Source organism: Lithobates pipiens, unplaced genomic scaffold (assembly GCF_037356315.1).
Source record: "Lithobates pipiens isolate NorthernLeopardFrog02 unplaced genomic scaffold, aLitPip1_a1.2 Scaffold_18, whole genome shotgun sequence".
Classification (NCBI taxonomy): Eukaryota; Metazoa; Chordata; class Amphibia; order Anura; family Ranidae; genus Lithobates; species Lithobates pipiens.
In genome coordinates, this window is record NW_027507758.1 from 128,502,572 (window position 1) to 128,526,946 (window position 24,375).

Sequence of the window (24,375 nt, forward strand, 5' to 3'; positions counted from 1 at the left end):
TAAGTGTTTGGAATTCCTCTTTGAGTCGTATAAGCTCTGCGGAGTATTCCTTTTTGAGTCGGGCTGAGAGTTGAATTATTTTACCCCTCATGACCGCCTTGTGTGCCGCCCACAGGGAGCCTGGCGAAATTGAGTCTGTATTATTATCTGTAAAGTAGTCCGAAAGGGCTGAGTTTAATACCGCACAGTGAGCTGGATTGTTTAGAAGAGACTCATTAAGCCTCCATTGGAACGGTCGTTTATCTCCTCCTCCCCCTCTAATAATTAATGAAACGATGGAATGGTCAGAGAGAGAGGAATCATAAATTTTGGAGGATTCAACCAAAGAGATGAAATGTGGAGGAATAAAGATATGGTCTATTCTGGTTAATGTATTATGAGGGATAGAAAAGTGAGTGTAGTCTTTGGATCGGGGATTCATTTCTCTCCATATGTCTATTAGGCCTGCTGATTGGATGGAATGTGCAACCCTAAGACTGCATTTAGGAGGTCTTTTGGGCATTGGCTTAGTAGGATTGGATCTGTCTGAGGAAAGGTCAAATGGGATGTTCGAATCTCCCGCCAGAACAACAATTCCCTTCAGATGGGATTTCAGCGTCAAGAGAGTCTTTTCAAAAAAATTGTCCTGGCGGGAGTTTGGAGCATAGTAGGAAACAAATGTGTATGTTACTGTATTAATTGATCCAGAGACCAGGATGTATCGGCCTTCTGGGTCTCTAATTGTTTTAGAATGATGAAAATGAACTTTGTTGGCAAAGCATATCGCAACCCCTTTTGTTTTATTGGAAGCATTAGCTAGATAAAATTGAGAAAAGTTTTTGTGAAGGAAAATGGGGGTTATAAGAAATGGGAAAGTGTGTCTCCTGCATCAAGATAACATCAGCTTTGAGGGCATGAAATTGTTGCATGATTTTACGCCTTTTCACTGGGGAATTAAGGCCTTGAACATTATTGGACATTATACATAGATCAGATTGTACCGGTGAGGTAGAGTTCATGGGAAGAGCATGTAGGAGTTAATACTATGAACAAAAGGAATACCTGTCTTTGTGGTGATCCCTGGCAGATAGGAGATGACACCTGTTCTTTTGAGGAAATGCTCGTGAGAAAAAAACGAGGAGAATCCAACCAGGCCCTGATCCTGTACAAGGGAGATGGGAAGGAAGATGTGATTAGACTGGGAAGGGTAAGAAAGGGAGAGTGGAAAGGGGGAATAAGAAAGTAGGGAGATAGAAATAAAATAAAAGTACATCAGAATATGCATTATATAAAATAACAATTCAAGCCAAAAAAAATTAGTAATGTATACAATAAATAAAATAGGAAGGGAAAAAAAATCCCAAAGCGGCCCAAAAGGGTCGCTGTAAACAAACCCCGGTAGGAGAAATAGTTCTCCTATCGAAGTAAACAGGGTGGTGCATTGTACCCACCCTGGACAACCTCGCCACATAGGTTGATTATCTCAAAGGCACTAAAACAAAAAATCTGAGCCCAGACTATAATAAACATAGGGGAAATATAAATAATGTGCAACTGCCCCCCTCTTCCTCTACAATATGAGTGACCGTGACTTAATGTCAAAAAGAGCCATTATAAGAATAAAAATAAAGAAAAAAAAAAACCATCAAATAAAAAGCCAAAAGGTCAGTTGGAGAGAAAAATAAAATTATAGAGGAAGAGGGGTCTAATGCAGGCATTACAGTAAAGTTATATGTCAAAAAGGAGAAATATTTTGAAATTTTCCACTTTAGAAAAGAGAAAAAAAAAAAAAAAAAAAAAAATATCCTTTTTAATGTCTTCTGTGGGAAAAAGCCTGGAGAAGTTTCCAGGAAAAACAGGACCAAATGTCAACCCGGTCCTGGTAAAGGTTCGTCCCTAAGGACAAACCGTAAGGAAGACAAAAAATTTTTCTTCCTTTTTTCTGTCCTTTTTTTTTTTTTCCTTCTTTCCACAAAAATTGGACAGTTCAGGTGTATCTTCAGGTTGGTGGAGATTCCCTCGATCTCTTGGGCATCTGTTTCTGCCATATTTGCGTCAAGGGGCTTGTCGGTGAGGGGCGTTTGGATGACGAGGATCCTTTCGGTGTAGAAGTCTGTGGAAGTTCCTGGGTGATCATTCCCAATTGAAGCAGAAGCCGTTCACCATCTTGGAACGTCGAGAAGTGGTATGGTTTATTATTATAAGAGAAATTCAGGCGGAGAGGAAAGGCCCATCTGTAAGGGATTTCATTGCTCGTCAGAACTTGAAGTAGAGGTTTAAGAGCTCGTCGTTTTTGGACTGTGTATGGTGATAGATCGGTAAAAATTTGTATGGAATGATCCTGAAATGTCAGAGAATCTGAGGTTCTGGAAACTCTCATTATCTCTTCTTTCACTGAATAGTAGTGAGGTTTCACTATAATGTCTCTAGGAAGACCATCTGTGCGAAGAGGTTGCAGAGCCCTGTGAGCCCTGTCTAATTCTAGACGATCTTGTGAAATAGTGGGAATTAAGCTTTTGATGAGGTCTTGGATAGCGAGATGAATGTCCTTGATAGATTCAGGAATGCCTCTAACACGGAAATTATATCTCCTCGACCTATTTTCGAGGTCGTCAATTTTGGCTGTGGCTGTTTCTAAATGATCCTGGAGTTCTTGAATCCTGGCTGTGTTTTGGTTAATGCGTAGGCATGACTGATCTGATTTTTGCTCTATTACATCAATCCTGGTTCCTAATTGTTGCAAATCAGCATGGATGGAAGCTGTGATCTGTGTGGCAGTCTGAGATAAACCTCTGGACAACATTTGAGAAAATGCGTTCATCATAGAGGCAAAGTCTGTGGGAGGTGAGGGCGCATCTTTAGGAACTATGTCCCATGGGGTAAAGCTTATAGGTAAAATATGCTGTATGGATGAGTTACTTTCCCCCCTAATATGACTCAGAAGAGGGTCTGTGGATGCTGGGGATAGGGTCCCGAGTTGAATTTCACTCACTGTGCCGTTTGAAGTTGAAGTTGAGGTTGAAGAGAGGTGCTTAACTGTGTAGTCTTGGTCCGCTATGGATTCCTCATTGCAGGCTGTATTTTGTGAGGTAACGGCAGCCATCTTGGATCGGCCTGACCTCTCTAACGCTGTGGAAAGCGCGGGTTTGGGGTTCCGTCGGGACTTAGAACCGGGCATTCGTGTGAAGCCTGCGTTTTCCCCAATCCGAAGTGACTGTTTGCCGGTAGAAACGAGGGCTCAGAACGTCGTGGCGGCGAGCGTTAGTCCAGGGTGGCGCGGAGCTCCCGGTCTATGCGGCCATCTTGGACGCTTCCGCGCATGCGCCTCATGGAATTGTTTTCTATAAGCGCTGCACTGTCTCTTTCATGTTAAAGGGGGCAATACACGGTATTAAGACATGGGGTATGTAAACTTTTGGTCAGGGTAATGGATAATTTGGGTAGTTTCTGTTGCCATTATGATTTAAAAAATTTAAACACAGTTGATTGATAATAAATAACTTCAGCCCAAAACTATGAGTGAAAGAAAAGTTTTTGTGTTATTCATAGGTTTCTGCCAGGATATATATATATATATATATATATATATATATATATATATATATATATATATATATATATATATATATATATATATATATATATATATATATATATATATATATACTCTCTTATTAATTATATATAATATAAAAATACTAAGTACCATATTTATCGGCGTATAACACGCACTTTTTTTCCCCTAAAATCAGGGGGAATTCGGGGGGGTGCATGTTATACGCTGATCCCCCGCTGTTGCTAACGCTTTCTGACGTTCTCTGTGGCTTCCGTGTATTTTTGGCCACACTCGGCCGTTCTCGGCTATCTTCGGCAGCACTCGGCCATTCTCGGCGGCTTTTAGAAAGCCGCCAAGAACGGCCGAGTGTGGCCGAAAATAGGCGAGAACTACTGGCGCCAATTTTAAAGGGCAAATGACTGACAAGGCTGCAAATGCAAGGCTGCATACGACTGACAAGGCTGCAATGCAAGGCTGCAAATGACACTGAGAAGGCTGCATTGGTGGGCATTTAAATGTAAGTTTTTTTTCCCTTAAACTTCCCTCCTAAAAGTTTTTTTTTTTTCTTTTTAATTCCCTCCTAAACTTGGGGTGAGTGTTATACGCCGATAAATACGGTACCTTTTTTTTTTTTTTTTTACACCAGATGAACTGGGCTGAGTTGGACAGCCTTGCCCAACACAATCGCAACATAAAGAATGCAAGAAGCCTTGTTCTGTGTTATTAGAGTTCACACCACTATGCTGCTGCTGTGGTGTGTGGTGAAAATGTACTATATGTAGTACTTTTTTTTTTTTTTTTTTTCAGCCGTGTAGTACAATGCAAGTCACTTCTTTGCACCGCGTTATAGCCAATAGACCTGAATGAAATGTCACTTTGTGACATTTCAATAAAGTTCAGACAAAAAACTTTACAGTGCAATACATTGTTTACAGTACATTGGCATCACCGCCTTCACATCACATACCAGCGGGCGTGTACACTTTTGGTGTGAATAAGCCCTAAAGCTGGATAAAATCCCACTGACCATGTGAATTTGAGCCGTGGTCACATTGTAAACCAGCACCTTGGAAGATTTTGATGAGAAACAGATTAACTGTTAAATTGTAATGAAGTTGGTAAACATTTACAGATGTTAGAATGCCAGTGTCCTTTTCAGCTCAGGATCTGTTCATAGCGATTGTGCTGACCTTATGACTGCTCAGATTAAAATGCTATTTAGCACAGATTTTTTTTTTTTTTTTTTTTTGCTGGGAGTTTGAAATTCAGGTTATTTTTACAATAGTGGAAAAGGATATGCACTAGCCCACAAACCAATGAAAACATCCCATAGTGTACTCCATCCACTCTGCAGTTTCTACAGTTCGTGCAGAGTGAACTTTAACCCCAGAAAAAAGTTTTACCATAGCAACCAGTACAAACGGTTTAGTTCTTTTGATGTGGCAAGTACATTTTCACACCTTTCACCTGGGTAGTCCAAAAGCATCCTTCAGCCCCAAATAAATTAACAGAGGCAGATGATACCCAACAGTCCCTGAACAACCATTGAAGTAATGGATAGGGATCTGAATAGGCACACTCTAAACACAAAGGAAGATGGGCCTAGGGACTTCTACAAAAGAGTTATGGTGGGGGAATCCTCATCCTATAACAGTTTCCCTGCTGATTTCAGACACTGTTTTACACAGGTAGAAGGAAGAGGGAAAGTCAAAAATTACCAAAATTTGTAAACTTTGAAGCTTGGTCATGCCCACATACTTTGCTACCCTAGACACTGGCACACAAGTTTCATCATGGTAAATATAGCCCTGAATGCAAGGGGAGTAGGTTTAATGGAAGAGATAATACCAAACCAGGGATGATGACAAGAGAGGTAAGATGACAGACAATAGCAGCGGACAGCAGTCTTTACATCAGGAGCCCAGAACCAGCATCGTACTTTGAACTTGATATTTCACATTGGGTCATAGATCTCTTCTACAGATTTGTGGATACCAGCAATCATTTTCAGGTTGGCATGGGCATATACATAAGATGTGGGGGACACTGCCCTACATAACACAGAAGACTTCTTTGAGATATAAAAGTCTAGTTTGACCAGATTTAAAGCCCAACTTCAAACAATATTTTTTATTTGGTTTTGGAAACAGAAGCCTTCCTCAGGATATAAGGGTCTAGGGTGACCAAATATAAAAGTTTCAGACAATATTTTTAGTGTCGCGTGCCTGGTGGGTAGGGTAGAGCCTGGTTTATGCAGAGGAATGCCTCTCTTGCACCTCTGGACCGAAGGGCCTGGTATGGACTATTGGGGGGGGGGGGGGGTTTGGGGGTGCACACGCCATGTTTATTTATTTTTATGTTTATTGCCAAAATCCGACAATACAATACATCTTGAGCAAGTTTAAATTAAATTTTTTCCTTTAGAAATGTCATTTTGCTGCAGTACTGTTATAAACATGGGAAAGATGCACTACTTTACAGGCAGACTAGGGGGACTCCCCAGGCACAATATTTAAAGGAATATTTCATTTTTATTGTTTCACTTTAAGCATTATTAAAATCACTGATCCTGAAAAAAACAGCCATTTTAAAAACTTTTTTTTTTTTTGCATTGATACATGTCCCCTGGGGCAGTACCTGTGACGCGAAACACTTTTTTGGCAATAACTTGCATGTAAGCCTTTAAAATGAGCACTTTTGATTTTTCATGTACATGTCCCATAGACTTTAACTGTATTTGCATGTTCTGGTGTGAACCGAGGGGGGTTAGGCTCGTCCCTAGATAGAGGTACAACTCGTCCATTTAAGCCTCATCCTATAGTCATTTCCACGCTCCCATCATACATGTTATTCATACAGTTAGTTGTAAACACATTGTATGAAAGGTCCATCCAAGTGCTGGAAAGGAAGCTTGACTCAATGCATTTCTCAGTCTCCTATTGCTGTTTCATCAGGAGTTTTAATGGAGTTGAAGTCTATAGTAAATCACAGAACATAGAACTTGCCTTGATCTTGTACAAATGAATTGTATAATTACAAGAATAGTTACATAGTTTTACCTCCTCATTTGAACAAGCACAGAAACTGTGTGTCCACTGTACACCCCACACAAGCATCCCGGCCTATTTAATTCTCCTCCTGGCAGATACAGGACTATCCCAGGGGGACCAAGGATCTCACCATCAATAGACACTAATAGAATAATAAAGGTAATATGAACCATAATTATTGGTTCAGACAGGGCATTGGCAATCAGAGGTAACAATAAGGCTTAAAACAAGTGTATAGAGTAGTAAATCGAATTGTTACCTTAGTATTCCATTAGCATTGCAGGGGCTGTAGCACTAGCACCCCTCAATTTGCAGAGCTGATAGCCAGACAATTGACTTCAATTTCTAATTGATTCAGCCCCTGAGTGTGGTGTACTATACTTTAGTATCATCGACTACATACAGTAAGTAGCGCTATGTTCCACCACAGTTTGGCCAGCTTGTCTGCTGCCGGAACTGAAATCAAGTCGTCCTGGATGCTTCTTTACCATTCAGGAGAAGCCTTGTGATTTTATCAATGAATACTATGGTAACACTGCACCAGTCAGTGTCCCTAATCAACGCCACACCAGTCAGTCAGTTATAGCGTCCCTGATCACCGCTGTACCAATTACAGCCATGGCGAGCTAAAGTGGGAGAGGATACCTGTCAAAACCAGGTCTTTGTGCCCCCCCAAAAAGAAGTGCCAAATGTGGCGGGGGACAATGCAAACAATCATAACTCTCCTTTTTGGGTGAAGTTCTGCTTAAGGCCGGGTTCACACCGCTGCGATGCGGGAACGCCGCGAATCCGCGGTGTTTTCCCGCATCGCACGACTCCCGCCGGCAGTTCACACTGCCCTATGCGAACGGCTGGGAGTGTCAATGATATGTTAATGACACCCCCAGATCCGATCGCATATCGCAGTGCGATCTGCCGACTCGCACAAGAATCGGATCGCATGGTGTGAACGCCCATGCGATCCGATTCTGTTGCGGACGAAAAAAAGGGTCCCGTGCGAGTTTGCTGCGGGACCGCTGCGAGTTCAGCCATACTATCTGTATGGCTGAACTCGCAGCGCTACGGAGATCGGATGTGATTTGCGGTGCGAATCACATCTGGATCTCCCCCCGCAGCAGTGTGAACCCAGCCTTAAATTAAAAAAAAAAAAAATCTTTTTGCCCTTTAGAACCAATTTTATTACCGCATTAATGAGCCAGAATTCTTTTTTTGTTTGCTCAGAATCTTCTCCTGGCTGCCGCATATGTTTATGATGCTCAGTACAACAGAAACATTCCTTTTGAAACATCACCCCAGTCAATAAGGTTAGTAGATTTCAATTTATGACATGAAAAGCTTTTTTGTTGTTTTACAGGACAGCCTATTAAGCAAACCAAATGCTCTATATGGACAAAGATTGTCAAACACCCTGTATCCCAGACAATCAACCTGTGGGCCATGCTGGGCACTCGCAGGTCACTCAGCTGTGTTAGAAAAAGTGAATTAATATTCGCTTCCTAACACTAAACCGCCAATCAGGTGCTCGGATCTGTTACCTGTCACCTGATTGGCTGAAACTATAGGTGCTGTGATTGGATGCCAGGCGTCCAATCATAGCAGAGGACGGGAAGAGAGGATGGCAGAAGACATTGAGAAGCTGTCCCACTGAGACAGGTAAGTGCAGACATCGGGTCGGGGGGGGGGGAATACTGGCTGCGTTTGATGGGACACAGTGGCTGCGTTTGATGGGGCACAGTGGCGGCAATTGATGGGGCACAGTGGCGGCAATTGATGGGGCACAGTGGCGGCAATTACTGAGCAATGGGGGTGGCGTTTGATGGGGCACAAGGGTGGCGTTTGATGGGACACAGTGGCGGCAATTGATGGGGCATAGTGGTGGCGTTTAATGGGGTTTTTTTCCGAATTTTTCAGTTTGTTTGTGCCCCCCTCTTTGTAAGCTCATTTAGGAGAAGGAACCAATGTGAATGCTTCTGTGTTTTCTGGTAACTAGTCTAATGTATAGAAATTGTCATATACTGTAAATGTATTAAGGATTAAGATGTTAAATTAAATAGTTTGTTTTTATCTGCTTTAATTACTTTATGTTGTCACTATAATGTACATTTTTTGTTTTGTAGACTTTACTATTTCTATAACCACTGGGCTATGCAGCTGGCAACCTATGTCTGTATAACGGTTGACTTAGCTCTGGCAGTCTTTGAAGAGCCTGCTGTATATCCACTTCCATTCCTGGTAAGATTGGATTGCTGAACCTGGTATAAATCTGACCACAGATTTTTATTTTTATTTTTTTGTTTTGTTTCCACAGGCAATATTTTATAGTTAGACATGCCCTGGATCTCTGTCACATAAACACATAGTCGCATAAACATGTATGTTTAGGTTACTTAAGTTTGCTTCTTTATGCTAGTGGAAGCTAGCAGCTGGCAGGCATCTCGACCTATGGTATGTTGGTGTGCCGCCAACAAGGCATTGCTGAGAGTGGCGGGGTGAAGCTTGTCCTAGCTCCTGTTGTAGCTCAAAGGAAAAGGGAGGAGGTAATCCCTAAAGCCGCACATCCGTGTCGTCCTGGGGTTGGTGTCAGAGAGTCAACCTCAGCCTGGGCTCCAAAGAGGCCACGCCCCAACCTGTTTCACCCCCCCCCCCCCAGAGCTTGGTCACGGTAATCGTGACGAGGCGGAGGGAAATGCATTTGGGCGTGGCCTGGTTGGAGTTTGCCCCATGACACCCCGACACTATTCACAGGATGAGAGGGATGTGCAAATTTAGGGATTACCTCCTCCCTTTTTCCTTTGACTGGCAGACATCACCAGGATTTTTTTTTTTAATCTCTGGCTGGGAATAGTAGTGTGCAGCTATGAGGTATTTGTATTAAAAAAAAAAAAAAAAAGTGTCAGTATCTCAGCTACAAAGCATAAAAATTGTGGCCAATGGCCATATTCTACAAGCTGACGAGATAAATATCACATAGATCAGAAAATACAATCCTACATTTTGCCAGAAGAACGTTTGTGATCACAATAAAGGGGAATTACAACTTTCTTAACAGTCTGATTGCAGTGTGCCAAAATTTGTCAAACCAGCTGAAAATGATATAATAAAGTGTATGTATAGGCAAAACTATTTAAAGGATAAGTTCACTTTAGGAGCATGTCATACGTTCCACCCGTTTTTAGGGTGGCACATGTAACCTGTTCCAGCATCTGCAGCGGGTGCGGGCAGAAGGTGATCTTCTGCCCGCACCCGCTGTCACTATATGCAAACAACCACCCACACGGCCACGTCACTCATTCGTAGTTTTCTGTGAGTGAATGCGTACAAGTACTGTCGCCTATTGCAGTTGATAGCTTTTGGTTTTCAATGAGCTACAAGGGTGCTGGTGAGCATCCTCATAGTCCATTGATCTTCCTGCTCTCGGGTAACTGCCTGTACGAGGTACAAACAGACAGCTAGCCTGAGAAGTCTGCAGGAGCTCGAAATTGCACCTGTGATCTGCTGAGCGTGTGTTCAATGCTCTGCAGGCTTCTTAGAAAAAAATAAATGCACTTTTTGTTTTTTACCTGAAAAAAAAATGTGCATTTTATTTTTATTTTTTGAAAGTGAGCTTATCCTTTAACTCTCCAGTGCATTTATAATTTGTTGTCTAGGAAGATTCCCTCAACCTCTTGTTCTAGGGACAACTTTAAAATCCCCACTCTTTTCATAGGTGACAATGGTCATCAGTTCAAATTATTTTTATTTATTTTTTTTATTTTTTTAATAATTTGTATTAATATAGCTGTACATAGGTGAATCTCCCCTAGGTGAATACAGACATCAAAGAAAACTTAACAGAGGTCTTTCTTGCTGTATCCAAAAAACAAGAGATACACCTTATCATAAAGTAACTGTACTCGATCTCTATCTGACTTATTATTTTTTGTTTTTCAGGCTACTTCTATTGTCGAAGTTTTCTGCCTAATGGCTTTCTTTGCACGCCTTGTACATTTTAGTAAAATCACTCCTCGCAATGTGTTCTGGAAAGACACCAAGAATATCTGTGTAATTGTCACAATACTGGTAGGTACTGGTATATATAAATACTGGTAATTTATACTTGTGTACAACCAGCCTGCCCAACCAGCCAAATTTCAATCCATGTATGGCTGGTTTTAGTCTTTTGTTTGTGGGTATGGTAGATGTCAGTTCAGGTCAGTGACCGAGAAGAATGTGTTTGCCACCACCATACACTGATTTTATTTTTTACCTTTTTATATTAATGCATGCTGTTTTGGGGCATCGGTGCGCCCAAACATACAAAATAATGTACATGCACCATTTGTGACAACTCATCAAACCACAACATACACGCCAATATGTGGTAAAACAATATAGTGCAGGTATATTTGTATTTACTGTATACAGAGAGGTTTAACTTTGCATTAATATTGTTTGTTTTATTTTGGACAGCTTAATTTAATCGATCTTATTATCTATGGATGTTTGAGTATAGCTCACATTCACACCATTCGATGGTCAAGAGTGCTACGTCCCATTTACTTGGTTAACTTTGCTGAAAGTCGGCAGGTACGTTCATGATCCCATTCTGTTGTGTTTTCTGTTTCCTTTTTCTCTTTCAACTTAACCACTTGCTACCCAGGCCAATTCTGACACTTCTCTCCTACATGTAAAAATCATATTTTTTTTGCTAGAAAATTACTCAGAAATCCCAAACATTATCTTTTTTTTTTTTTTTTTTTTTTTAGCAGGGACCCTAGAGAATAAAATGGCAGTTGTTGCACCTTTTTATCTCGCTCAATATTTGAGCGGTAATTTTTCAAATGTGTGTTGTTGTTTTTTTGAGAAGAAAAATCAGTTTCATGCATTTAAAAAAAAAAAACAGTAAAGTTTAGCCTAATTTTTTATTTTTTTTTGCATAATGTGAAAGTTGATATTATGCTGAGTAAATGGATACCTAACATGTCGTGCCAAACATCGGTACTTAAAAATCCCCATTGGCGGTGCTTGAATTTTTTTTTTACAGGTTACCTGTTTAGAGTTACAGGTCTAGCGCTAGAATTATTGCTCTCGCTCTAACGTTTGAGGCGATACCTCACATGTGGTTTGAATGTAGTTTACATATGTGGGTGCAGCCTATGTATGTGTTCGATTCTGCATGCAGGGGCAATTTAAATGTATTTTTTTTGTTTATTTTACTTTTATTTTTCTATTTTAACACTCTTTTCTTCTTTTACTTTTTTTATTTTTTATTTTTTTTAGCACTTTTATTCTTATTACAAGGAATGTCCCCACATCTTGACTCTAGGCTGGGAAACCTGGAAAAAAAAAAACGATCCTGGCTTCCCAGCCAAGGCAGCGGCATTTTTTTTCCAATGCAGAGGCTGGGCGTGACATCATAACATCGCGCCTGGCCTCTGAAAGATTATAGTGATGTCTGCAAGAATGATCAAGTGGCTGCTATAATTGTTCTTAAGGTGCAGGGAATTGCCGGCTCTAAAAGAAGATATCTGAATGATGCCTGTAGCTGCAGGCATCATTCAGATATACCCTCTCAAAGTCAATGACGTAGTTGGGCAAGAAATGGTTAAAGAATGTCTTCACTTATTTATAATGTTTTTATTGTACTTGAGTACCACTGTTGGGGACTTTCATATATTGATGGTTAATTCTATGACTTTGAAAACCTGTTTTAAATAAAAGTCTCTCGACTTCCATAGAATTTAGCAGAAGTAATATCATTTGTGCTTTTTAAAGATCTTAATTAGAATCTGGTAGGAAAAAAGTTTAGAATAGTACAAACCTAAAATCATAGTCATGTTAGAGATTTTAAGCCGCTTAAATAGCAATTACTTTTTTTTTTTTTTTCTTCCTTAATTTTTGCAATGTTCACAGTTGTGCTCATAAAATTACATACCCCAAGCCAGAATGTGTACGTGGACCCTTTTTTTTTTTTTTTTTTTTTTTTTTTTTTTTTCAAAAACGTGATCAAGCCAAACCCGTTTTTTAATATTTTTATTATAATTCTAATAGACTACTTGACCTTATACAATAACAATATATAGCAATAAAAGAACATGGCCCTGTTGAAAAGTTTTTCTCATCAATAATATCATGCATTTCCCCCTAAAAGCATCAATGACAGCTTGCAGTCTTTTGTGATAGTTGTGAATGAGACCCTTTATTTTCGAATGTGGTACCGCTGCCCATTATTCTAATAAAAAAAGCTTCCAGGTCCTATATGCTTGTTATGTAGCATGAACTACAAGTCTGCAATCCTTCCAAAGTGGCTCAATGATGTTGAGTTTAGGAGACTGTGATGATGAGCACTCCAGGATCTGCACCTTTTTATTTATTTATTTATTTATTTTTTTCTGCAACCACTGCAGGGTCAACTTGGCCTTATGTTCCTGATCATTGCCAAGCTGGAATGTGTATATGATATGGATTGCGCTAACTATCACCACTGTATGCCAACCCATTAAATATTACATATATATATATATATATATATATATATATATATATATATAATATATTATAAAAAAATAAAAAATGTATGAAGGGGTCAGATGGACCACATGGGTTTTTTTTTTTTCTGCCATCGCTCTTAAATCCACCCCAAAATCTGTCTTTAGTCAAAACATTTTTGTTTTTTTGTAGATGGCATGGAAGGGGTTCTAACCCTGTGGTTTTTATTATTATTTTTTTTTGCTTTCTGTGTCCTGTTGGGGAGATATGTATTTACTTCTTGTCCTGGAGACACAACAACAGGAAGTGAAATGAAATCCCCCAAAAGTGAGGAGGAAATGCCAATATAAATTATTGGAACAGGTGTCTCTATTGGAATATTTCCCATCCTTCCACTCATAACATTTTTGGGTGACAACTAAAACTTTTTATTTGCCATCACTCTTTGTGCGGGTGACATTGTTCACCTACACAAATAAGACAATGCACTGCCGAAATGTAAGATTATTGGTCCATTGTGGTGAGTTAGGCAGCTCATTCTAGTGAAAACACACCAAGTCCAGAGAGTGAATCTGTCTCTGTCTCATTGCTTACCTAATTTTTGTCTTAAAGTATAACTAAAGCCAATTTTCTTTTTAAATGGCGTGGAGAGGGATTAGAACCCCTGTCAGCTTTTATTGCTGCCAGTGCTCATGTTATGGAGATCCCCCCCCCCCCCCCTCTATTTGTTCTGTTTACTATAATTGTTGAAAGTGAAAGTTAAAGAAAAACACAAATTTGGGGTTGTCCCCAGAAAAGTAATAGAAGGGAAATCTTCCAATGGGGACACTAGTTCTGGTGATCTGGGTGTCCCCAAGGAAATCCTTAATTTGCAGGGATTTCCTCTTCCTGTTTTGGCTATGGGACAGGAAGTGATGGGAATTGATCTGCAATCAGACACAAAAAAAAAAAAAAATCTGACGGGTTATAACCCTCCCTTGCTCTATCTAAAATAAAAAATAAAAAAATGCCGATAGTTCTACTTCAATCTAAAACTTAACAGCAAAAAGGAAATGAATCCCAGAACAGGAATTTGTAAGCCGGTCAGGGCACTAAAGTCAGAAAAATTTGATAGGGATTCCACACGTACAGAATTCTTTGCAGCATGCAGTGCTTCATTAGACCTATTAAGTTGTGTTTATTAAATTGGAGATCTAAAACATAATTGTTTGAACTGTTTGCGTGTATTTGATATATTTATTGCAGATTCGTCGAGCATTCCGCAGCATTAGAAACACTTTACCTGAGATCCTCTATGTCTTCCTTCTCTTTATATTCAGTGTGCTCATTTTTTCGCTTATGGCTTTGAAACTTTTTGTGAACAGGTAAGCAAAGCCTCGTGACCTATTTTGATTTGTATATCTCTCCCATTATTTCCATGCTGTTCCTTAGGCCTCATGTACACTGCTGCTGGTAAACGGAGATTTAGGAGCAGCTGGGCATTTTTTTCAACTGGTCCTGAACACTCTGTTATCTTATCAGAACACGTACACAGGCATTATAGTCATTTCTAGGCAGTTGAGTTTAGAGGCCTTTTTTGGAAAGCAAAAAAGAGTTCAGACGCTGATTAGAGCTGGTTTAGAGGCATTTCAAGCGGCAACCGCGATAACTTGAGTTTAGCCGCATTTCGTTTACAGACATTTTTCATTTTTGGCTATTAAAAAAATAAATAAAAAATATATATATATATATATATATATATATATATATATATATATATATATATATATATATATATATATATATATATATATATATATTCAACGCTTCCAAACGCAGCAAAACTCTGTTAAACGTGGCATGCAAGCGCGGCAAAACTGAAGTTTTAAATGTGGGTTACTATCTGTCAAGTTAGATCGTTCAGGAGAGGTTGTAAAAACGTCATGTGTACATTAAGCCTTAGTTGCATGCTCTGATTGCTCCACTGTTAATAGTTCTTTTTCATTGTTTTATTGCTTTATGCTTTAGAGCAGTGGTCTCCAAAGTGCGAACCCAGGGCTGGATGCGGCCCTTTGTTTGCTTTTATCTGGCCCTTGGGGCACTTTACCTCCCATTGATGGAAGACACCATTCCCCCCAACCAACAGAAACAATGAGGCATACTTGTTGCTACTGACATCAACAATGGGGCACTATTCCTTCCACTGACCCTAATCATGGGGCACTATGCCTTCCACTGACCCCAATGGTGGGGCACTATTCTTCCCGCTGACACCAATGGTGGGGCACTATTCTTCCCGCTGACACCAATGGTGGGGCACTATTCTTCCTACTAACCACAATGATGGGGCACTATTCTTCCCACTAACCACAATGATGGGGCACTATTCATCCCAATGATGGGGAACTATTCCTCCCACTGACCCCAATGATGGGGCACTATTCCTCCCGCTGAGCCCAATGATGGGGCGCTATTCCTCCCGCTGAGCCCAATGATGGGGCGCTATTCTTCCCGCTGAGCCCAATGATGGGGCGCTATTCTTCCCGCTGAGCCCAATGATGGGGCGCTATTCTTCCCACTGAGCCCAATGATGGGGCGCTATTCTTCCCACTGAGCCCAATGATGGGGCGCTATTCTTCCCACTGAGCCCAATGATGGGGCGCTATTCTTCCCACTGAGCCCAATGATGGGGCGCTATTCTTCCCACTGAGCCCAATGATGGGGCGCTATTCTTCCCACTGAGCCCAATGATGGGGCGCTATTCTTCCCACTGAGCCCAATGATGGGGCGCTATTCTTCCCACTGAGCCCAATGATGGGGCGCTATTCTTCCCACTGAGCCCAATGATGGGGCGCTATTCTTCCCACTGAGCCCAATGATGGGGCGCTATTCTTCCCGCTGAGCCCAATGATGGGGCGCTATTCTTCCCACTGAGCCCAATGATGGGGCGCTATTCTTCCCGCTGAGCCCAATGATGGGGCGCTATTCTTCCCGCTGAGCCCAATGATGGGGCGCTATTCTTCCCGCTGAGCCCAATGATGGGGCGCTATTCTTCCCGCTGAGCCCAATGATGGGGCGCTATTCTTCCCGCTGAGCCCAATGATGGGGCGCTATTCTTCCCGCTGAGCCCAATGATGGGGCGCTATTCTTCCCACTGAGCCCAATGATGGGGCGCTATTCTTCCCACTGAGCCCAATGATGGGGCGCTATTCTTCCCACTGAGCCCAATGATGGGGCGCTATTCTTCCCACTGAGCCCAATGATGGGGCGCTATTCTTCCCACTGAGCCCAATGATGGGGCGCTATTCTTCCCACTGAGCCCAATGATGGGGCGCTATTCTTCCCACTGAGCCCAATGATGGGGCGCTATTCTTCCCACTGAGCCCAATGATGGGGCGCTATTCTTCCCACTGAGCCCAATGATGGGGCGCTATTCTTCCCACTGAGCCCAATGATGGGGCGCTATTCTTCCCACTGAGCCCAATGATGGGGCGCTATTCTTCCCACTGAGCCCAATGATGGGGCGCTATTCTTCCCACTGAGCCCAATGATGGGGCGCTATTCTTCCCACTGAGCCCAATGATGGGGCGCTATTCTTCCCACTGAGCCCAATGATGGGGCGCTATTCTTCCCACTGAGCCCAATGATGGGGCGCTATTCTTCCCACTGAGCCCAATGATGGGGCGCTATTCTTCCCACTGAGCCCAATGATGGGGCGCTATTCTTCCCACTGAGCCCAATGATGGGGCGCTATTCTTCCCACTGAGCCCAATGATGGGGCGCTATTCTTCCCACTGAGCCCAATGATGGGGCGCTATTCTTCCCACTGAGCCCAATGATGGGGCGCTATTCTTCCCACTGAGCCCAATGATGGGGCGCTATTCTTCCCACTGAGCCCAATGATGGGGCGCTATTCTTCCCACTGAGCCCAATGATGGGGCGCTATTCTTCCCACTGAGCCCAATGATGGGGCGCTATTCTTCCCACTGAGCCCAATGATGGGGCGCTATTCTTCCCACTGAGCCCAATGATGGGGCGCTATTCTTCCCACTGAGCCCAATGATGGGGCGCTATTCTTCCCACTGAGCCCAATGATGGGGCGCTATTCTTCCCACTGAGCCCAATGATGGGGCGCTATTCTTCCCACTGAGCCCAATGATGGGGCGCTATTCTTCCCACTGAGCCCAATGATGGGGCGCTATTCTTCCCACTGAGCCCAATGATGGGGCGCTATTCTTCCCACTGAGCCCAATGATGGGGCGCTATTCTGCCCACTGAGCCCAATGATGGGGCGCTATTTTTCCCACTGAGCCCAATGATGGGGCGCTATTTTTCCCACTAACCACAATGATGGGGCGCTATTTTTCCCACTAACCACAATGATGGGGCGCTATTTTTCCCACTAACCACAATGATGGGGCGCTATTTTTCCCACTAACCACAATGATGGGGCGCTATTTTTCCCACTAACCACAATGATGGGGCGCTATTTTTCCCACTAACCACAATGATGGGGCACTATTTTTCCCACTAACCACAATGATGGGGCACTATTTTTCCCACTAACCACAATGATGGGGCACTATTTTTCCCACTAACCACAATGATGGGGCACTATTTTTCCCACTAACCACAATGATGGGGCACTATTTTTCCCACTAACCACAATGATGGGGCACTATTTTTCCCACTAACCACAATGATGGGGCACTATTTTTCCCACTAACCACAATGATGGGGCACTATTCCTCCCACTAACCACAATGATGGGGCACTATTCTTTCCCCTAGTACATGTACTAGGTGAAGGAATTGTTTGCATTGCTTACTTCCCATGATGCCAGGATAATATCTACACCCAATGGCCACAATCTGGCCCCCCCTAAAGTCTCAAGGAATGTAAACTGGCCCTTTGTTTAGAAACTTTGGAGACCCCTGCTTTAGATAATGTAATGTCAGAAAAATGATAAAAACAAGATGAGGTTTAGATTGGGTCCCCTTGAACCCTTGGGCCTCAGGGAAGTGACCCTCCACATGTAGTTGTGCCTTAAATTATGACATTATATTCATAGTAATATACTACAGTTACTGGGCACTGCACCTGTTTTATCTGTATTCCTAATATTACAAACTTGTCTGAAAGTAGACCCTTTTTGGTCATGTATATGCTGTAGCTTATGGTCCGCCAATAAGCAGAAACCTGTATCTTCTGCTGCAGGTGGGTATCAACTTATCTCCCCTTTAAGATTAGGTTTACATTTGCATCAGACCCTGCTGCCCCTCGGAAAATAATCCGCAGTGGATCGCTTTTTAGAGGTATTTGACAGGCTACCAGGATGTGATATGTAGCCTCCTCACCCACTTGACTTAACCCCGTAAAACTTGCACCAAACGTGTGCAGTGCATGTGGTTGCAGGGCAGTTGCCCTATTCACCTTATTCACTTGAATCTGTCGTGTGCAGCAGCAGTACTGCCCGCCAAACGGTATACTTTTTGCAGGAGCACAAGTACAACCCCATTTGGCTGCCTTTGCAGGGGGTGGAGCTCGTCTACCTGTTTTTCTCACCCCATGGCCACAAGTGTAAATGAGCCCCAACACCTTCTCAAGGATCCAGTCTTTCTTGACTGTGAAACATCAAAGATTCCAAAGTATATGGTCCAGCTTCACAGGATTCTTAAAGTTTTTACAATGTCTGTGCTTACTCCTAAGGCTGTGCTAAACTGTAAATTAAAGCCCAACTCCGGGTCACTTTTTCCCCCCTGTGCAGTGGGGCTGTGCCCATCCCGCATGGATTGACTGCTTGTTTTAGGGATAAGCAGAAAGTTTATACTCGCCTGATCCGCTAATCCCTCAAAAATCCCCCCCCCCCCCCTGCGCGCGCTCCACCGATCGACTGTTCATGTCTATGAAGTGTACTCTGAGCATGCTGATGTCAGGAGCAGTCCATTTTCAAGACTGCTGGAGCTCGGGGGGGCAGGAGCCGCAGGGACCAGTTTTGTGAGGGGAGGATCGGCGGGTCAGGTAAGTATATCTCCGCTGTCCATATATCTCCGTCGTCCTCTCCCCTAAAACAAAATGAGCAGTTAACCCTACTGCACATGGAGAAATACATTTTGCCTGGAGTTCGGCTTTAAATTATTTATTTAATTGTTAAGTAAACCCAATAAACTGTTCCAGCAGCAGCAAGTTTTACTGATTGGTTGTAATTAGTTGCTACTAAGGACCAGCCAACACAGCCCATTATTTGTGAATTCTGTGCAGCATTTATAGTACTGAGGCAGTACAGGGGTTTACATCCGTGGCAGCTGGTGCTCAGATTTTTTTTGGAGGGGGGGGGGGATGCAAACAGACCTGGCACCTCACTCCTCCCCAAACACCCCTACCCCCTAATTGCTCTATCGATCACTGCTTTGCTTGCCCATCGCCTGCCAGCCCAGCACTTACCCCATCCAGGCCGTGGCTTTGGCAGCATTCCCCCAGCATCTCCTCCAAAGTCCAGGCAGTCGCTTCTTCTACCGGCCAATGGAGTCTTGGGAAAGAGAAACAGGAAGACATTAGTGAATATTAATTCGCTAATGACACACAAGTGGGTGGGCTCAGGACACAGTACTCTGCGCCTGGAGCCCACCCTTTTTTAAGACAATTGGAGCCTCAGGTTCTAATTATGTGGCTCAAAAAAAAAAAAAAAAACCCCATTGAAATCCATGCGACCTGCATAGAGGTTAGGGGCCAGGCATATGGATTAAGGGGGCGGCGCCCTGTGCCCCTTATAAGCGGCAACCACTGGTTCACATACAAGTGATAATGAGTAGTGGTGTGTGTGTGTGTGTGTGTGTGTGTGCTGTTGCAATGGAAATTTTCCAACGTTTTCGGTAAACTTGCTGTAGTTCTTATTGCAGCCATGTGTTATTTGTGCTGTGCTGAGTTTATTTAAAACATAAAAATTTAATTTGCAGAAAACTCAAGACAGCTGACGGAGAAGCTTACTTTGAAAACTACCTAGAAGCTGTATTTAATCTTTATGTGCTGGTGACTACTGCTAATAGCCCTGATGTCATGTAAGTTGTAACTGTAATAATTTAACAATTTTATTGGCAGGATACCTAATATACAATTTCCTAAAATTGGATCAAAGAACATTAAGTCTCGGTTCACACTGATGCAGTGCGGGATTCACAGCGATTCCTGTGCGTTTCCATCACATTACAATCGCACTCCTTTAATTGGCGATATTGTGATTATGCAACACTGTACCCAAATTAAACTTATATAATTTTTCTAAGCTTTCTTATTGTGGCATTTGTTACCACAGTGTTTTTTTAATTTTTTGCTATATAAATGAAAAAAATACTGAACATTTTGAAAAAATGTTTTTTCTGTTAGATTATTTGTTTGCAAAATGATATTTCTTCATAAATATAGACCAAAATTCTTTGATACACATAATAAAAATCAGTCTATAATATTTAGTCTGGGTGAAAGTTTTATAGAGTCTACAAAGTACGATATATATAAAATATGTGTTGTCCCTTGTTTAACCCGGAATAAACTTATGTGTGTGTATGTGTATAAAATATGGTTTTGCTCATAAGTTTACATAACCTGACAGAATTTATGATTTCTTGGCATTTTTCAGAAAATATGAATAACACAAAAACATTTCTTTCACTCATGGTTAGTGTTTGGCTGAAGTCATTCATTATCAATCAATTGTGTTTACTCTTTTTAAATCCTAATGACAACAGAAACTACCCATATGACCCTGATTAAAAGTTGACATACCCTGGTGATTTTGGCCTGATAACATGGCCTGATAACATAACACAAATGGGCTTGAAAGGTTATTAAAGGTAATCATCCTCCCCTGTGGTCTGCTTGCTTGTAATTAGTGTGTGTGTGTGTGTGTGTGTGTGTGTGTGTGTGTGTGTGTGTGTGTGTGTATATAAAAAGTCGGTGAGTTTCTGGACTCCTGACTGACCCTTGCATCTTTCATCCAGTGCTGCACTGAGGTTTCTGGATTCTGAGTCATGGGGACAGCAAAAGAATGGATCTGCGGGAAAGGGTAGTTGTACTGTATAAAACAGGAAAGGGATATAAAAAGATATCCAAGGAATTGAGAGTACCAAAGTGTTCAAACTCTAAAATGAGGATTCTGTTGAAACCAAAGGTAGACCAACTAAAATTTCAGCCACAACTGCCAGGAAAATTGTTCGGTTTACAAAGAAAAATCCACAAATAACTTCAGGTGACATACAGGACTCTCTGAAAACATGTGGTGTGGCTGTTTCAAGATGCACAATATGGAAGCACTTGAAGAAAGACGGGCTACATGGTCGAGTTGCTAGAAGAAAGCCATTACTATCCAAATGCCACCAAGTATCCCACTTACAATATGCCAAACGGCACAGAGACAAGCCTCAAACCTTCTGGCACAAAGTCATTTGGAGGGATGAGACGAAAATTAAGCTTTTTGGCCACAACCATAAACGCTACATTTGGAGAGTCAACAAGGCCTATGATGAAAGGTCCACCATTCCTACTGTGAAACACTGAGGTGGATCGCTGATGTTTTGGGGATGTGTGAGCTGCAAAGGTACAGGGAATTCGGTCAAAATTGATGGCACGGATAAATGCAGTATGTTATCAAAAAATACTGGAGGAATATTTGTATTTATTAGCCAGGAAGCTGCGTATGGGACGTACTTGGACATCCCAACATGAAAGTGATCCAAAACACAAGATCAAGTCTATCTGTCATTTCTACAGCAGAATAAAGTGAAGGTTCAGGAGTGGCCATCTCAGTCTCCTGACCTCAATATCCTTGAGCCACTCTGAGGAGATCTCAAACGTGCAGTTCATGCAAGGCAGCCCAAGAAGTTACAGGAACTGGAGGCTTTTTGCCAAGAGAAATGGGCAGCTTTACCATCTGAGAATATAAAGACCCTCATCCACAAATAGACTTCAAGCTGTCATTGATGTTAAAGGGGGCAATACCATGTATTAAGGACTTGGGTGTGTAAACTTTTGATTAGGGTAATTTGTGTAGTTTCTGTTGCCATTATGATTTAAAGAGTAACCACAGTTGATTGATAATAAATGGCTTCAGCTAAGCACTAACCATGAGTGAAATAAATGTTTATGTTATCATTCATATTCTCTGAAAAATAGCCAAGAAATCAAATTCTGGCAGGGTATGTAAACTTATGAGCACAACTGTATATATAAAAGCAACCATAACTTTATGACCAAGTTAAGTATAATGGCATCTGAAAGTCAGTGGAATATATTAGGTATATGTTGTCCCTGAATTTGATGTGTTGAAAGCAATAAAAATTGAGATCGAAGTTTGCTGGTTATGGGGGTAGCTCAGATCAATCAGAGTATCCATGCTGACACGTGTCCACATCCTAAAAAGCCTACAATGGACATGTGAGCATCTGAACTGGACCGCGGAGCAATGGAAGAAGGTGGCCTGGTCTGATGAATCACATTTTCATGTGCAAGTGAGCTGACAGTTCTGGAATGAGTTGGAAAATGGCACCCTCCAGCAGACTAGTATATAGCCGAATGCAGTATTTGTGGTTCACACTCAAAAATATATATAAGTTACATGATGGGGTTTCAGAAAAACAGTATATATTTTGTTTTTGTCATATATAATGTCTTGGTTTATATATTTAGTGGTCTAAAATTGCATTTCAATTTGTACAGCTTTTAAAGACCTCACTGTAAAACCTACGTGAAGGATCATTATACACTTTTCTGTATGTTTGTAATTTGTATGCAAAGAATTGTTGTCATGTAATTCTTAAATATCTTGTTTTCAGGATGCCAGCTTATGACTACAACTGGTGGTATTCCATTTTCTTCATTGCCTACATAATTTTGAACACTTACATCTTCATGTCAGTCTTCTTAGCTGTTGTGTACAACAATTACAGGAAGCACTTAAAGGTAGATCACTCCTAATACAATTAAAGGAATAAAAAAATTTAGCAATGGGCATACTGTATGTGAGCACTGTTAAAAAAAATAAAAATAAAAAAAATAGGCTGCTTTTACACTTATCTGGAGGTGCAGCGCACCTGTGGGTTAGCTGTGATTTGCCATAGACTTCTGTTATATCCTGAATGCAGAAGTTTTGGTGCACTTTCTGAAAATGCACCACACCTGCAATATATCATGGAAATCAGCGGCATATCGCAGATTTCCCACAGGTGCGCGTAAACTGCAGCGCATCAGTGTGAAAGCAGCCTTGGGCCCCATTCACACGATCAAACCGATCAGGTCCGCCTGTCTGTGTTTTTTTTTTTTTTTTCTTTCTTTTTGTGATTAAACAGTGGGTAAACATCCAATGGGGATTGGTTCCACTGGAAATTATTAAACTGATTGTTTAAAATCTCCCTTAAGCTATTCAAAATGTAAAAATGTTTTAATTGTGAACCTTTTTAATTTCATTGTGGCCTAAGATTAGTTGCCAAATCACTTAGGTGGCCCTGTTCTTCAAAAGCTTGAGCACTCCTGATCTACATGGTTCCTAAAGCTCAGCTCTGTGTACAGCAAAAAAAAAAAATACTCCTGCAGTAGGCTCCCACACCTAAATGCTCTTTATGTCTAGAGGGTTGTAGAAGAGGATGTGTTACTTTCCTAGCTCCCTTGATCCGTGTGATCAGTCGGCCACCTCTATAAGCTGCTCTATGCAACTGTTGCACTTTTGCCTCCACCACGTATAATACAAGTTTATTAGTTCTTCACTGTACGAGTTGACTCTGTGGTTTGATCCACAGACCAGTGCTTGTACTAAGGAAAAAGAGGGCCAAAACTTATTGAATCAGGTAAGTAATGCATCCTCTATAGTGTTTAACACAAACAAGGAGCAGCGTGCTAGATATCTGACTTAACCACTTAAGGATCGAAAGAATTGCCCCCTTAATAACCAGGCCATTTTTTGTGATACGGCACTGATTGCACGGTTGTGCAACGCTGTACCCAAACAAAATTGACGTCCCCCCCCCCCCCCCCCACAAATGGAGCTTTCTTTTGGTGGTATTTGATCACCTCCTGCACTTTTTATCTTTTGCGCTAAAAAAGAGCGACAATTTTGAAAAAAAAAATCTTTTACTTTTTGAAAATTCTATAAAATATATTAGTGCGCTAAATTCAATCCTAAGTATTCAAATCAAACCTGATAGTATTGTATAAATACTCAGTATAAATGCCCAATAATCTGAGTATTCACAATTAATTATTGAATCCCTGTGTGTATAAATACATTGATATTAAATATATTAAAAATTATCTGCATATATTCAATGCAAATATAAAGTGCTTTACGTGCATAGG

The 24,375-nt window shown here is 41.5% G+C and overlaps 1 protein-coding gene across 1 annotated transcript in view; it reads left to right on the plus strand.

Annotated features, from left to right (window-relative positions):
* LOC143987410 (two pore calcium channel protein 1-like) overlaps nucleotides 1–24,375 on the plus strand; it is a 96,871-nt gene that overhangs the window by 16,062 nt on the left and 56,434 nt on the right. The window contains exons 2-8 of the mRNA XM_077486107.1: nucleotides 7,807–7,889; nucleotides 8,703–8,817; nucleotides 10,516–10,644; nucleotides 11,035–11,151; nucleotides 14,299–14,417; nucleotides 19,989–20,090; nucleotides 22,860–22,986. Of these exons, the coding sequence (XP_077342233.1) occupies nucleotides 7,807–7,889; nucleotides 8,703–8,817; nucleotides 10,516–10,644; nucleotides 11,035–11,151; nucleotides 14,299–14,417; nucleotides 19,989–20,090; nucleotides 22,860–22,986 (792 nt within the window). The remainder of the gene's footprint in view (nucleotides 1–7,806; nucleotides 7,890–8,702; nucleotides 8,818–10,515; nucleotides 10,645–11,034; nucleotides 11,152–14,298; nucleotides 14,418–19,988; nucleotides 20,091–22,859; nucleotides 22,987–24,375) is intronic.